Source organism: Stegostoma tigrinum, chromosome 28, assembly GCF_030684315.1.
Source record: "Stegostoma tigrinum isolate sSteTig4 chromosome 28, sSteTig4.hap1, whole genome shotgun sequence".
NCBI lineage: Eukaryota > Metazoa > Chordata > Chondrichthyes > Orectolobiformes > Stegostomatidae > Stegostoma > Stegostoma tigrinum.
Genome location: NC_081381.1, coordinates 27,628,427 through 27,645,298, shown reverse-complemented (window position 1 = coordinate 27,645,298; position 16,872 = coordinate 27,628,427). Strand labels below are relative to the sequence as shown.

Below are 16,872 nucleotides of genomic sequence, written 5' to 3'. Positions count from 1 at the left end.
ATTTCACTATCTTTTCACTGAGGTAGCCTTTTTCAAATCAAAAAATGTTTAGCCAATCTAGGTGAATCTTTCTCAACCAAATTCCACCCCAATAGGCGTGGGCCTGAGCCATTTACTTCCATCAGTGGTAACTGCACAAACTGCTTCCCATTGGAGACCAAAACTGAAGTTGTACCCATAACTTGCAATGTATGTTATTAGTGTATGTTCTCAATCTAGCTGAGGTCTTGTGCAAGCTTAAAGGTTGGAATCCCACTCTTGTCACCACTGAGGTAACTGCACAGAGACTGGTGTGCTGTCACAAAATCACCCTTTATTTACTAGTGCACAGTACACTGGCTGGGGTCAGCCAATTCGGAGTGAGTCCTCAACTGAGAAGATTCTAATCTCTTGGTTACATTGATCAGTCAAAGCGTTTCTGATTGTCTCAGGTTAACAACCCCAATCATGGTTAATGAGGTCCACCTAGTTACAATCACTACATCAATGTAAAAAAACAAAGTGGCGATAGAGCTGCGCGGGATATTGCTTCCCCACAAGGAGTAGGAGGTCAGCAACTGCAATGTAACAGACTCAGATGTGCTAAATTTTACAGGGGAGGTGAGAAAATTATATTGTAGAGGGCTGGACTTTTGCCCCTTTTCTGATCCCTTTCAAGTTTAACAACCTCTTTCTTACAGTAGGGAGACCTGAATTGAATACAGTATTCTAAAAGTGGCCTCACCAATGTCCTTAGAGATAGTAAGAGTTGCCGATGCTGGAGTCAGAGATAACACAGTATGGAGCTGGAGGAACACAGCAGGCCAGGCTGCAACAGAGGAGCAGGAAAGCTCAGGTTGAGACCCTTCTGAAATGCTGCAATAAATGGAAAACAGAAGAGGTCCTTTGCTGGTCTGGGAGAGGGAGGCTGTAAGCTGGGGTAGGCTTGATTGTAGGGCCAGAAGATGCCGGTGCATCGCTGATAGCGTGTGCTTGAGGAGCCGCAGAGAAAAACATTTTTGGAGGATCTGAATGTTCTGTAAATCGAGGTTATTGCAGTCAGGGCCGAATTGGAATGACCTGAATGTAGATTGCAGTCAATGTGGGATGATCCAGTTCTATACGCAGGTACTGAGAAAGACAATGTGGCTGTAGTACCTGGTCGAGCAGTTTCAGGACCAAAGAGATTATCAGAGGGTTGCAGTCGGAGAGAGATCCACTGAGATCTTTCCAGAAGGAGGAGAATAACTTCTTCAAGGTAGGCACTCCTCGAAGAGGCTTCACATTGGGGTTATAACTCACTCAGAGACAGTAAGAACTGCCGATGCTGGAATCTGAGATAACAGTGTGCAGCTGGAGGAACACTGCAGGCCAGGCAGCGTCAGAAGAGCAGGAAAGCTGACGTTTCAAGTTGGGACCCATCTTTAGAAATGGGGTGGGTCCTGCTCCAAATGTCAGCTTTCCTGCTCCTCTGACGCTGCCTGGCCTGCAGTGTTCCTCCAGCTGCACACTGTGTTATCAGCAATGATCTGTACAGCTGCAACATGACATCCCAACTCCCGTACTTAATGCACCGACTGATGAAAGCAAATGTACTAAACACCTTCTTCACTTACCTGTGTACGTGCTAGTCCACTTTTAAGGAACTTATGCACCTGCATCCCGAGGTCTCTTTGTTCTCAACACCATTAACTGTATACATTCTGCCCTGTTTGCCTTACCAAAATACAAAACTTCACATTTATCTAGATTCAACTCCATCTGCCACTGCTTGGCCTATCTGATCAAGGCCTGAGAGAAAATAGTGTGTTGCTGGGAATGCAAGGAGGCCCACAAAGAAATCAGGTATCAGGCGAGTCTAGGATTTATTGGATGAGAGAATCAGGAGTGATAGATGGATGAGAGAGCATTAGAATCAGACTTTAGAGGTCAGGAGGGGAGGTACAAAAATGAGGCATAATCCTAGGGGCTTTGCCCCCTCCTTTCCTATCTTTTCATCAATTTTGGTGCTGTTCCCACTCTTTCTGATCTGCTTTCCACAGACCAGCACATTATAACAGGAGAGATGGAATGAGACCTTTAATTGCCACTTATTCATACATTTAAGAATTTCAAGTGACCTAAGTGCTAAGGCCGAGTGGGTGCCTTATTCCTCCTCCAACCCAATTCACCAATATTTTGTGGGACCATTTGAGGGTGAGGTGAAGGCAGTGGGCTAACCTCCCATCCTATTTTAGATGCTTCTAGCCTCAAATATTATACCCACTGGGGGTATAAATGTTTTTCTGTGTTGATGCAAAAAGCATGACATTAATGCTAATATGAACAGGATGCATGTACCATGCATAGTGCCATTAAATGTAGTGTTGAAAGCCTTCTGTGGCTTTATTGAAGTTTAAGGAACTGCAGCTGACAAAAGTGTAGGAGGAATGAACTGATTTTCTATCTGCTTTGCTTGCAGGCCTTTGAAAATATTCATGAATTCCTAGCCCAGTCTGAGTCTATCTTAATGTCTAACAACATGCCTCCTCTTTACTATGTGGAGGGAACCTTTAAGGCAACGAAGGTGGATCATTGCCTCGAAGGGATGGGGAAGCTGTCTGATAGGAACAGCCCTTGCATGGATTGCTGTGGTAAATACTTGTTTGTTAGGAGTAACTCTTACGGAGTGCCTCATCTCAATACTCATGCCTCATTGTTTCTTGAGACTGGTAGCAGGATGGGGAGTGCATCCCACCTCCCCGTGCGTTCTTCCTAGATAGCCTAATGCTTGAGTGCATTGTCTGGACATTACTAAATTATGAACATGTGCTCACAATCTTTAGTTAGATATACGGATGAACAACACGTTGCATTTCTATTGTACCTTAAGAAGTGCATTGTTGCAAAGCAGGAAGCATGATGACCTATTGTGTATAGCAAGTGTCTCTCACATAACAATGCGTTAATGAGCAGAGGATCTGCAGACTTGGCCTCTGTTTGAACTTCTTTTCTGACAGTACACCAGTGCCAGATATTGGAATGTCAACCTGAATAACTTGCTGTACTTTCTGGAGACAGACTAGAATCCACAATTTTCTGACTCCGACAATGAGAGCGCTACGTGCCAGAAGTATTTGACATCAGTACAGTTCTGGAGCAAAGTCAGGAAAATTGAGTTATTGTTCAGATCAGTCATGATCTCATTGAGGGGAATGGCATGTTCCTGTGTTTCTAGTACTTATTCCCCAGGGAGAGAGTGAATAGTGACCAAACGTATTTCATACAGGACCATTATGGCTAGCAGACAGGGAGATTTTTCTTCCCTCAGTTTGAATTGATCTGAAATCATTCTTTGGAATGAAAAAGGAATTGAAACAGCAAGCATCTTTTAAATAGAATTTGAAATGAAGTTTTGAATGGATTAACTGACTACAGTATTTTCCATACAGTAACCTGTGGACCTGGTTCTTACAGCCCAAATTGGACTGCCATCTGTATTCTATGTCCAATGAATTTTTACCAGCATTATTTTGGCAAGACTCAGTGTCAGGCCTGTCCAGTAGGCCTCAGAACAAATGGAAAGGGAGCAATGTCTTTAACTGACTGCAATATTGATGGAATTCAAGGAAGACTATTGGAGAGCAATGTCAAAGCCACAAAACGAATAAGGTTGGCAGGGAAAGTGGCTGAAGGTCGAACAGGTAACAATGGAATAAAGTAAAATAATTAGTATAGTTCCTATAAAGAGGCACTACTGTTCGTGAATAAGTATTCTCCTCTATGCCTCAGCTTTAAGAAGGCAAAATCATCATTGTTCCAATTTTTGATCATTGTCCAATGTTGGAAAAGCCTTGCATGTATGGAACGGTAGTAACACTGAGCAGTCTGGTGGCAGTCACTGTTGTGGACACATGAAAAGGGACCTCAAGTACCAAAAGTGGCAGTCTGAAAACCAGAGTCAGCACTTTCAGAGATGAGGTCATGAACTCCAGTGGCCCTTCTCCTAATCCCTTTGTGTCTTCTTCCACCTTGCCAGTAGTCGTGAAATGGGAAGGGTAGACATGACACAATTTTTAATGAGTCATAAAACAGATAACTTGAGAACAAGAAGGACATTTGTAATTTGCAATTTGTTTCTGAACTAATTTTCAGTTTTGCAAGTTTCCTACATGTCTATTACAGCTCAGGAAGATGGTCAGATACTCAGTTCCACGCAACTCCTGGTCACGATAGTTCTATGCAGTGTGGCATTTCTGGGAGCTACTGTTTTAACAATATACTGGTGAGTGAATCCTGTAAAGAGGAAATGTACATCTGATGTGAACTCTGGGTAAATGTGGACTAAGGTGAAGGACATTTTCAGTCTTCAGAACAAGATTTGGGAAGTGGGTTTGGGAAACATTGGCTTGATTTTTTGATTCTGGGTCTAGAGTGCAGTATCATCATATTTATTGGCTCCACAAACCTGACTGGCAGAAAATGGTTACTGGGAGTCAGGCTGAAGGAATGAGAGCACAGACTGCCAGGTACAGAATGGGACTGAACCTTGATGTTCCAGCATTGTATTGAAGTTATAAAATAGCCCCATAGCCCTCACCAGTCACACAATCTCATCACACAATCTCACACCCCATACACTCCGCATGCCCATCCACATCAGCTCATGCACCCTCACTCAAGTGAATAAGAATTATAAAAAACAGAATTGCATGGGATCCCTGCAAGGTTCCTACTGTTGTTATTTCAATCCCAAAACGTATGTTTCAATGGTAAATCTGGAACTCTTCAAATGAATTGGTCACTAAAGGATTTAATTTGGAGGACTGTGATCAGATATGGTGATTGTAGTTCTTCACATCAACCGGTACCTGTTGTTAATGCCACTTCATAACACAAGAAAACTGCAGAAAACTACCTGAAAAGAGATCTATTTTAGAAATAGAACAACCCAATATGCCACACAACCTCATTGTCTGCCTCAGCATGTGTTCTGTTCATGTCACCAAACCACAACCCAGTTTCTCTGCCTAAATATTATTTGCAGTCTACCCAAACTGTTGGATTTACAAGGAGGTTGTACTGTAATTGGCTCTAAATTGTCTGGTGGGATGTCAGAAGGAATCTCAAATGGAAAGAAAGTAACAACAAAGAATTTAAGCACCTTTGGAGGCCTCATAATTCATAGGCTGAGAAATTTATCAAAAAGTGTACAGCCCCCTCAAGTGGCATATACCAAACACTGCAATGCTGCCTGGAAATTCAGTGCTCACTCAACTCGGGAATTGCCTGCGTGCATATTTGTATCCAAAGATCTATCTGTGTAAGTGTATATTCTTTATGTGTTTTTGAGTCAATGCTACATTTGAGAATAATCATTCTCTATCTGTACCGTTCTCTATGATTATGTGCCTTTAATTGAGTAATCTCTGTGTATGTTTTAGTCATGTCTGATTTTCTAATACAGTCGATGTGTGCCTCCATCTGTCAGTCCAAATGTGAATTTCTGTATCTGTGACATGTTATGTGTCTGTGCATATGAATTCATCATGCTAAAAGAGCAACATTTTTTTCCCTCTGGGATATCAGTGTGATAGGCAAAACCAGCAATTTTGCTGATTCTGCCAGCTCCTGCCCCGCTGAAATTATTTTTGCTTACTTTGACTCTGTTTTCTCCCCCGGTTGAGGAACTCCCCACCTACATCCGTGAGACCACCCACGCCCCCCACCTTCTGCAAGACTTCCAATTCCCTGGCTCACAACATCTCATCTTCACTATAGACATCCAATCCCTGTACCCTTGTACCTTCCATGCGACTGGCCAAAAAACCCGGCTTCTTCCTGTCCCATTGGCCCAAACAGGCCCCCTCACCAACACCCTCATCCACTTAACTGAACTTTTCCTTACCCTTAACAACTTCTCCTTTAACTCCCCTCACTTCCTACAGACTAAGGGGGTGGCCATGGGCTCAAGCCATTCCTGACTCTTCGTAGGATACATGGAACAGATCCTCTTCTGCTGTTACTATCCCTCACCTCTTCCTCCGCTACATTGATGACTGCGTCAGCGCTGACTCGTGCTCCCATGAGGGACTTGAACAGTTCATCAACTTTACTAACACCTTTCACCCCAAACTCAAATTCACCTGGACCATCTCCAATACCTCCCTCTCCTTCCTGGACCTCTCTGTGTCTATCTCTGGCGACAGCCTCGAAACTAACATCGATTTCAAGCCCACCAACTCCCACAGTTACCTGAACTACAACTCCTCTCCCCACCTTCCTGCAAGAATACAATCCCGTACTCCCACTTCCTCCGCCTCCACCACATCTGTTCCCAAGATGGGGCGTTCCACCCCCACACATCCCAGGTGTCCGCCTATTTCAAGGACTGTGACATCCCCACTGCGGTGATCGAAAATGCCCTCAACTGCATCTCTTGCATTTCCCACACTTCTGCTGTCACATCCCTTCCCCAAAAAAATACAGACAGAATACCCCTTGTCCTCACATTTCACCCCACCAACTCCGCATCCAACGTATCATTCTCCGCTACTTCTGCCACCTACAATCTGACCCCACAACCAAAGAGATATTTCCCTCCACACCCCTATCTTCCTTTCGTAGGGACCACTCTCTCCGCAACTCCCTTGTCTGCTCCACACTCCCCACTAGCCCCGCCACCGATGGCAACTTTCCCTACAACCAAAGGAAGTGCTACACCTGTCCCTACACCTATCCCTCACTTCCATCCAAGGCACAAAACAAACCTTCCTTATCAGATAGGAGTTCACCTGCACATTCTTCAACTTGGTCTACTGTATCCGCTGTTCCTGATGTGATCTCCTTCACATTGATGAGACCAAATGTAAACTCGGAGACTGTCCCATAGAGAAACTGTGCTCTATACGTAACAAACAACAACACCTTCTGGTTGCCAACCATTTTAACTCCCTATCCCACCCTCTGCGTAACATGTCCATCCTGGGCCTTCTCCTGTGTCACAAAGACATCACTCACAAACTGGGGAGGAACCTGTCATATTCCACCTCGGAAGCCTACAGCCTGATGGCCTAAATGTAGAATTCATTAGTTTTAAAATCTCCTCACCTCTAGCCTCATCCCATGTCTAAGTTTCCCTCTCATCCTCACCTCATTGAGCTGACACAACATGTCCATCTTCTCTCCCACCTATCCGTCCTCCCATCCCATTGACAAATCCCCACCACTACCTATCTGCACTCATCTATCACCATTCGCCCTACCTTCCCCAGCCCTGTCCCTCCTCTCTCTCTTTATTTTCCAGCTCATTTCTGAAGATGGGTCCCAACTCGAAATGTCAACTTTCCTGCTCCTCTGATGCTGCCTGGCCTGCTGTGTTCCTCCAGCTCCATACTGTGTTGTCTCTGACTCTGGCATCTGCAGTTCATGCTATCTCTTTTTGCTGATTCCTACTGCCCATGAGAAGGAAGTGGTGAAGCACCTTGCTGATCAGCTCCTGTTCGTGTGGTATAGGTACATTCATAGTGTGGTTTGGAAGTAAGTTCCAGGAATTTGGCCCAGTGACCGTAAAGAAGTGTCTAAACAGTTCAAAGTCAGGATGGTGAATGGTTTGGAGGGAAATTTGCAGGTCTGGTTTTCTACATATTTGCTGCCCTTGTTATAGTTGGTAGATTTGGAAACTGTCAAAAGAGAATTGGTGAGTTGTAGAACTGCATTTTATAGCTGACACACTGGACGAAGTGAATATTTAAAGTGGTGACTGGATTATCATTCAAGTAGGCTGCTTTGTCCTGGATGATGCACAACTTAGAGAGTTGCTGGGGCTATACTTACCCATGCAGAGAGGGAAGGTCAGTTAGCTCAGTTGGCTCGATGGCTAGTTTGTGACATAGAGCAATGCAAAAAGCATGGATTTAAGTCCTGTACTAGCTGAGGTAACTGTGAAAGTCCCGTCTTCTCAATCTTACCCCTCACCTGAGGTGTGGTGATTGTCAGATTAAACTCACATTTAGGGTGGTGCATGTATGGAATGAACTGCAAGATGAAGAGGTGGAGGCAGGTACAGTTACAACATTTATTTGGCATCTGGATGGCTACAAGAATAGGAAGGCTTTAGAGGGAATGGGCCAAATGCTGGCAAATGGGGTGAGATTACTTTTGATAATAAAATATGAGGCTGGATGAACACAGCAGGCCCAGCAGCATCTCAGGAGCACAAAAGCTGACGTTTCGGGCCTAGACCCTTCATCAGAGAGGGGGATGGGGAGAGGGTACTGGAATAAATAGGGAGAGAGGGGGAGGCGGACCGAAGATGGAGAGAAAAGAAGATAGGTGGAGAGAGTATAGGTGGGGAGGTAGGGAGGGGATAGGTCAGTCCAGGGAAGACGGACAGGTCAAGGAGGTGGGATGAGGTTAGTAGGTAGGAGATGGAGGTGCGTCTTGGGGTGGGAGGAAGGGATGGGTGAGAGGAAGAACAGGTTAGGGAGGTAGAGACAGGTTGGACTGGTTTTGGGATGCAGTGGGTGGAGGGGAAGAGCTGGGCTGGTTGTGTGGTGCAGTGGGGAGAGGGGACGAACTGGGCTGGTTTTGGGATGCGGTGGGGAAGGGGAGATTTTGAAGCTGGTGAAGTCCACATTGATACCATTGGGCTGCAGGGTTCCCAAGCGGAGTATGAGTTGCTGTTCCTGCAACCTTCGGGTGCATCATTGTGGCACTGCAGGAGGCCCATGATGGACATGTCATCTAAAGAATGGGAGGGGGAGTGGAAATGGTTTGCGACTGGGAGGTGCAGTTGTTTATTGCGAACCGAGCAGAAGTGTTCTGCAAAGCAGTCCCCAAGCCTCCGCTTGGTTTCCCCAATGTAGAGGGAGCCACACCGGGTACAGTGGATGCAGTATACCACATTGGCAGATGTGCAGGTGAACCTCTGCTTAATGTGGAAAGTCATCTTGGGGCCTGGGATAGGGGTGAGGGAGGAGGTGTGGGGGCAAGTGTAGCACTTTCTGTGGTTGCAGACAAGTTAAAGAGGCAGGGACGGAGCCCAGAGGGACCACTCTCTCCATGATTCCCTTGTCCGCTCCACACTCCCCTCCAACCCCACCACACCTGGCACTTTCCTCTGCAACCACAGGAAGTGCTACACCTGCTCCCATACCTCCTCCCTCACCCCCATTCCAGGCCTCAAGAAGACCTTCCACGTTAAGCAGATATTCACCTGCACATCTGCCAATGTGGTATACTGCATCCGCTGTACCCATTGTGGCCTCCTCTACATTGGGGAAACCAAGTGGAGGCTTGGGGACCACTTTGCAGAACACCTATGCTTGGTTCGCAATAAACAACAGCATCTCCCATCACGAACCATTTCAACTCCTCCTCCCATTCCTTAGACGACATGTCCATCCTGGGCCTCATGTAGTGCCACAACGATGCCACCCGAAGGTTGCAGGAACAGCAACTCATATTCCGCTTGGGAACCCTGCAGCCCACAGGTATCAATGTGGATTTCACAAGCTTCAAAATCTCCCCTCCCCCCCTACATCCCAAAACCAGCCCAGCTCGTCCCTGCTTCCCTAATCTGTTCTGCCTCTCACCTATCTCCTCCTCTCACCTCAAGCCGCACCCCCGTTTCCTTCCTACTAACCTCATCCCGCCCCCTTGACATGTCCGCCCTCTGCAGACTGACCTATCCCCTCCCTACCTCCCCACCTACACTCAGCTCTACTGGCTCCATCCCTTTAATTTGTCTGTCTCCTCTTCACCTATCTTCTCCTCTACCAATCTTCCATCCACCTCCCCCTCTCTCCCTATTTATTTCAGAACCCTGTCCCCCTCCCCCATTTCTGATGAAGGGTCTAGGCCTGAAACATCAGCTTTTGTGCTCCTAAGATGCTGCTTGGCCTGCTGTGTTCATCCAGCTCTACACTTTGTTATCCCGGATTCTCCAGCATCTGCAGTTCCCACGTCTCTGATACAAAGTTTCAATCTATTTTCTGACATTTTCTGTTCGAGACTCAAATCCAGAAAAACTATACTTCTATATTGAATATTTAAGTTAAGAAGTCACAAAATACCAAGTTATAGTCCAACAGGTTTATTTGAAATCTCAAGCTTTCGAAGCGCTGTTCCTTCGTCAGGTGAAAGTCGGGACTATGGAACCATAACTTGTGTTGCGTGACTTCTCATCTTGCCCATCCCAGTCCAACACCAGCACCTCCACATTAAATATTAAGTTCCACTTAACAAATTCTCCCCAGTTTTATTCCTGTGAACTCTAGAGTCTTATTACATGAACACTTTCAAAACTGACACCTTAAACTTTCTTAGTTTCTAATAACCTGCAGATTTCTGATCAAACACTCCTGGTTTGAGAGCTGCACAAACTTAAATTTTCTCTGGCAGCATGTCTGGAAATTAAACAGCATTAACATTACAAGTTCAGTGACCATTTTTCAGAACTGGAAGCAGGTAGGCCAATGTGGTATTAATGTTGATGATGAGAGGTTGATGAGGCAAAGGAGTGAGGAGATAGGTGGAGACGGAGCCTAGAGAGATACAGATTGAGAGTGAGAGAGAGAGAAAAGAGTAGGCAGACAAAGTGTTTGTTGGTAAGCCAAAGAAGAACAGAAGCTGGATAGGTGATAATGGGGAGTATGAGTAGTGGAAAATGGGTTGGCTGTGTGTCCTGGGTTGTTGGACAAGATAATAGATATGGAAGGTGGAATCCTGCTTTTTGTGTACAGGATATTTTTGTTCGCTTGCTACCTGCTGCAGGTCCTGTCTGGCAGATAGGTCCTTCAGGAATTAGTCAACTTGGTTAATCCTGGTGCTATGAACCACTCTTGTTGATGGATAGTGGACCCACACTCCGACAGTACAATATGTGCCCATGCTGCCCTTGATGCTTTTTCTAGTTAGTGTTCAGCATGGAGAAATATTGATCATCAGCTGAGGAGCAGAGTAGGTGGTAATCAGCAGTAGATATTCTTGTCCCTGGTTAGCTTTATGTCATAAGACCTCATGAAATCTGGAGTTAATGTTGAGGACTCCCAGGGCCACTCCAGTTCTACCATCTCTGATAGTTCTATCCTGCTAGTGGAATAGAAAATACTCAGAAACAGATGCAGGAGGCTGAGACATTGGTCGCAAGGTATGATCAGCTGAATATGACAATGTTAGCCTGTTGCTTGATTGGCTTGTGGATGGCTCTTGGAATTTTGGCATAAGTTCCTAGAGGTTAATGAAGAGTATTTTGCTGGATCAATATTGGAAAGTGGACTTTTGTCCTTTACATTGCATAAAGTGATGTTGTTCTATCCTTCTTTGATTTTTCTGCAGTAATTTGACACAAATGAGTGGCTTGATAAGCCATTTCAGAAAGAACTCATGAGTCAACTACATTGCTGTGGGTCTGGTGTCAGATATAGGCAGATTTCTTCCCTTTAAGGACATTAGCAAACCAAACGGGTTTTCATGGCAACGTGGTAGTTTTATGATCATTATTGTTAATGAAATTTGCATTTTCTTCCAGATTTAATAATTAATCGAATTTAAATTCCCTGGTGTGCCAAAGTGGGATTTAAACTTAACTGCAGAACATTACTTGAGGCTCTTTTAGATGAGTAGTTGAACATAATTTATAATTATATTTTTGTTGTTACCAAATCCTGAGTTTTAATGAAGATAGTTATTACCCTGTTCTCCTTTGTTGGTTACCCCATGTTATTGTCTGATCATTATTACACTGTTAGTTGTGGGAGTTTCCTATGTACAAATTGATTGTTGAATTTCCAACATTGAACAGTGACTGCAGCTCAAAAATGCTTCATTGTCTGCAAATGCTTTAGGATATCCTCTGGTCATAAGATGTGTAGGTAGCGACATATAATATTTTCACTTTACTTATTGAGTATATGTGACAATAAAGCTAATTCATTCATTCATTCAAACATAAATACAAGTATTTAAAATTTTCTTTTAATGGTTCCTCTCTTCAGCATTTATATGATTTTGGAAACTGTGGAATTTTTTTCAAGAAAACAATACCAAAGCAGATCTCAAGTTTGAGAAAATGAATTCAGAATATGAAAAAGAAGGGTTCTGAAGAAAGGTCACTGAATTTGAAATGTTAATATTATTTTCTCTTCACAGATGCTGTCAGACCTGCTGAGTTTCTTCAGCAGTTTCTCTTTCTGTTTGTCTTAAAAAATTAATTTCAAAGTGGCTATGATGCTGTTGAGTGATTCCTGAAAAATCTATTTCAAAGATATCCCCTAGGAAGGAAATCCTCCCATTCTCACCAAGTGACTGATATGTGATTCAGTCCACATTTATTTTTAACTGCCTTCTGAACTGCATACCACAGTGACAGGGCAGCTGAAGATAGACAATCCATTGATAGAGATGCTTACTAATTGACACCAAATGAAAGGAAACCCCAATTATTACAGACATAAAATCATTAATCAAACGAGCAATATTCAAAGAGATCAATGTGCTATAGACACTTGCACACCAGTTCTCCAGAAGGCTTGTAAATAACCTGTTTCCCTTTGTGTTTGCAGCTTGGTAGTGCTCTTACGTACAGAGGCTACTTCTGATTGGCCTGTGCTTAGAATGAAGGAAAATACAAATCTTAAAAGAATTAGATCGTCTTTATCTCATCCAGCAATGAGAGAACATCAGAAGAACAACAATTGGGCAACATGGATAAAATAGAGGCCAAAGACAGCACTCAATGAAAGGAAGATGATAAGGTGGCTGACAGCTGACTCAGAAGAAAATAACTGCACAGAAACACAGATAGATCAAACCAGGAAAATAAATTAGGATAACAGTTCACAAGAATAGCAGGTGATGTCAGGATAGCAAGAGTTACAAGAAGTCAGCGGAGAGCAAAGAATACAAATGATTTAGGTCACGTGTTATTTTTTGCTGTCTCTATATTTCAAATTGCATGTTAGTATGGATATCTCTCTTTGTAATGAGGTGAATGTTTCTTCACCTGTTCCTATTTGTTTGTGTTTAGGTATATGTGCCTGTCATTAACTGTAGGTGTGGGTGGTCATATGCATCTATGTAGGCTTTTCTGGAACTGGGAGTATGTGTCAGTAACTGTGGAAGTGTTTGTGTACAAGTTAGTGCCAACATCTTCCAACTCTTTGTCTCTCCTGTCTGTTTGTTTGGGACAAAGTGGTGACTTCTGTGTTTGATATTTCTCCTTCCTGTTTAGATTGGTAGTTAATTTCAGTTACCCAAAGGTGCTCAGAGAGAGAGAGAGAGATGTTAACAGAAGTTTGTACACGTAAGCATTTGTGATCCTGTATTTTACTTATTCCAATTTTGAGGCTTGGGCAGATTTATTTTATAATGTGAGTTTTCTGTTAGATACTTCATAACCTTCGGGGCATAGGTCTACAATTACTGAACAGTAATTCAGTTCTTCCAAATCAATAAATTAATTGGAAGAATTGTTGCAGGAAGTAAGTGTGACAAAAATAGGAAATACAATGATCTAAGCTTCAAATATAAGTAAATAAAACTGTTTCCATACCTACAATTAATTGATGGATATAAGGTCTTTGCACACAAGTTGATGACATGGTTAGAAAGAGTTCAGAAACATATGTAGAAAGACACCCCTGGAATTTGCAACTCTACTGTGACATTTAATAGAGCAAAATAAAATGTGGCCGTAACAATTTACAACAGGAGATGTAGCAAGGAACATCTGATCAAAAATTGTGATAATAGGAAGCAAGGTTTTGGAAAGGAAATACTCATTACATATGATCTGTAAACCACACATTGGGACAAATATGAAGGTCTAAAAGACAGTACAAGAACTTAGTAAAAGTGCTTTTACTCAAGTGCCTGAAAGGGGAAACCGGATATAGGACAGGAGTGCCCCACTGGGAGCCACGCTTGGCCCTTGCGTTTGGCCTCATGCCTGTGTTTCTCCTCAAACCCCAAACACACATGCAAAAGAACACCACCCCTACAAATCATTTACTTCATCCTATATACATCCTGATCTTGGAAATCCGGGGGTGCCCTCCTTACAGCAGCTACAGTCTCCTTTACAGACCTACTGAGTGCAAGAATGCTAGACTCTGATTTGCTGGGCAAAACTTCTACCACTGGTGTCTGAATTGCAAGTGAAGACCTGCAGTGACCTTGCCAATACCTAATTAGCACATGGCTTTCCTGGAAGTATGGCACAGGTTGGCCCTTCACATGATGAGACCTCTGATGCCCACTAAGACTCTGCCCTATGTTCCAAATTTTGAACTTTCCAGGCAAGGCAAACAGTCTCTCACCAACTACTTTATTAAGTTCCTCACAATCTCAGATGCTTAAGTGAGATTATCTCTCATTCTAAATTTCAGGCATTATAGAAGTAAGCATTGAGATTGTCAATGGTGGGACAGGAGGTGTGCAGAATTTCCACTCGCAGGAAGGTGACTGGCCACCCAGGCATTTTCACTCGCTTCAAAGCGGGAGTGTTATTCTTTGTCTGAAAGGTGTTTTTGGGAACTGCAACTGTTGCTACTCCATCAACACTGGCCATTGGATCCTGGAGTTGCTGCCACCCACTTTTCATCACCTGGATTCCTGGAACTGTTGCTACCCTGTACAAAAATGGTATAAGTCCAACCATAGACAAAGAGTAGCCCCATGATTCAGCATGCCTCTCTGCAGGTTCTTCTTCTGGCTGGATGGAGGTCCTCTTTCTCGGGATGGCAGCAGGGACTATTCTATCCATTCTGAGCACTTTTGATCAATGAATAGGTCTATGCTTAGCATCAGCTACACCTGGAGTCTTGTCAGCCCAATGTGGCCAACGTTATCCTCAAGCTTCTCTGTACAGAACACTTCTTGTACTTGAACAAAACTCCTCATAGTGTAAAAAGTAGCTGATTGTTGCTCCAAATTTATCACCTTTGGTGATACCTCCCTTGCTGCATGCCATATTTAAAATAGCTATAAATCTGAAGGCATGTGATTCTTGTTCACTGATTGCTTATTTGGAAAGGTAAGCTTAACTCTGGTGAGGTTGCCTCTTAATGAGTATGCACTGTGTGCAAATATATTAAAAAATGTTTCAAGAAGTTCAATTTCTTGCTACCAACTAATTGTGTAATTTCATTTTACATCAGGCAGTTGATGTTTGGCCCCCTGCACAATTAAAGTCCCATTCACCTTGTATCCCGTTTCCAACAGCTTTACAGGATCTTGGCCCATATGTTCATTCCACCTAATTTCTCCTCATAGAATGACCTGTTCATAGCAAAAAAAATGTAGTGAATCTTCATGATAATGCCTGTAAGCCAAGTATATCTTTATAAAAGCATGATATAACAGATGCTTGAAATCTGAAATAAAAACAGAAACTGCATGAGAAACTCAGCAGGTCTGGTAGCATTTGTGGAGAGAGAAAAGCAGAGTTGATGTCTCAAGCTCAATATGAATATTTGTCACAACCATTTAGAATCCAGTGCCGAAGAAGTCAAATTGGACCTTAACCTTTAACACTCTTTCACTCTCTACAGATGCTACCAAATCTGCTGAGTTTCTCCAGCATTTTCAGCTTTTAGTGCAAGTATATCATTCTTAAGCAAAAAAAAACAGCCGGGTCTGACTAAAGAGCTGTCCAATAGCAGTAAGGGATGGCCAATAAACAGAAGTGTAGGGAGCAACAGTTCTCTGTTGCATTCTCTAACCAACGCTTCATTTGATCATAGTCAACTTGCCAACAAAACATGCAGTTATACATTGTTGCTCCCTTTGAAATTTAGTAATCTTCTATCTGTCCTGATGAGCTTCAGCAGCATATCTCTTTTTTGGATATCTAGATATCTTTGCAGTTTTGCTTACATTTTCCTCACAGTTTACTTTCCCATGGAGCTTTGTGTCGTAGAATCGTAGAATGGTCGTAGCACAGAAGGAGGCCATTTGGCCCATTGTGATTGTACCTGATGATGGAGAATTCACCCTAACAGTCACTTTCCTGCATCTTCCGTGTTGCCCAGTACATTACTTCTAATCAAATTATCATTTGATGCCCGCTTGAATCCCTCATTTGAACTGCCTCTACCATACTTTCTGGTAGTGCATTCTAGACCTGCACTACTTGCTGGGTGAAAGTTTTCATCTCACATCACATTTACTTCTGTTGCAAATCACTTTAAATCTGTGCAATCCTGTACTCAATATTTTTACAAGTGGAAATGTTTATCACAGTTTATTCTGTCCAGGCTGCTCATCATTTCAATGTCTTCTTTTAACTTTTTCCTCTCCAAGGAAAACCATCTCATAGGTTTCTAAATTTTTAGTGAAAATTTGTAGCTCGGGTTGTGGATGAGCTTGTTCATTTGCTCACTGCGCTGCTTGTTTAGTGGGGTGCAGATATTTTGTTACCATTCTAGGCAACAACATCAATGCGACCTCTAATCGAAGCATTGGTGTTCTGCTCTGTTATGAATTTATATGATCCTCTGGTATGATGGGACTTATCACTTGCAGTTCTGTTTTTCAGCAGCAGTCTGTATTCTGGATCTGTTTCCATGTATTTGTTAACAAAGTCCTGTGTCGAGAACCAGGCCTCCAGAAATTCCTTTGCATGTCTGTTGTTCGCTTGTCTGAGTATAGTCACTTTGTGCCAGTCAAACTGATGGCCTTCATTGTCTGTGTGTATTGAGACAAGTGAATATTGTCCGTGTTTTTTTACTGCCAGTTGGTGTTTGTGTATCCTGGTCATCAGCTTCCTTCCTGTTTGTCCAATGTAATGTCTATTGCATTGACTGCATGGGATTCTGTACATCACGTTAGTCCTGTTTACTGTCAATATCGGGTCTTTAGTATTCGATAGCGTTTGATGCAGTGATGATGTAGGTTTGTGTGCAACCCTCA

The 16,872-nt window shown here is 43.2% G+C and overlaps 1 protein-coding gene and 1 long non-coding RNA gene across 3 annotated transcripts in view; one reads left to right on the top strand and one right to left on the bottom strand.

The window, feature by feature from the left end:
• The window catches only part of LOC125466738 (zona pellucida-binding protein 1-like), a 33,998-nt gene extending 20,494 nt beyond the window's left edge, over positions 1-13,504 (top strand). For both annotated transcript variants that reach the window (XM_048561684.1, XM_048561683.1), the window contains exons 7-10: positions 2,441-2,612; positions 3,411-3,662; positions 4,144-4,243; positions 12,525-13,504. In XM_048561684.1, coding sequence (XP_048417641.1) covers positions 2,441-2,612; positions 3,411-3,662; positions 4,144-4,243; positions 12,525-12,678 — 678 coding nt within the window. In that variant the 3' untranslated portion in view covers positions 12,679-13,504. The remainder of the gene's footprint in view (positions 1-2,440; positions 2,613-3,410; positions 3,663-4,143; positions 4,244-12,524) is intronic.
• Positions 1-16,872, bottom strand: part of LOC132211098 (uncharacterized) — an 81,906-nt gene that overhangs the window by 18,902 nt on the left and 46,132 nt on the right. The window contains exon 3 of the long non-coding RNA XR_009447407.1: positions 15,163-15,240. This is a non-coding gene — a long non-coding RNA (uncharacterized LOC132211098). The remainder of the gene's footprint in view (positions 1-15,162; positions 15,241-16,872) is intronic.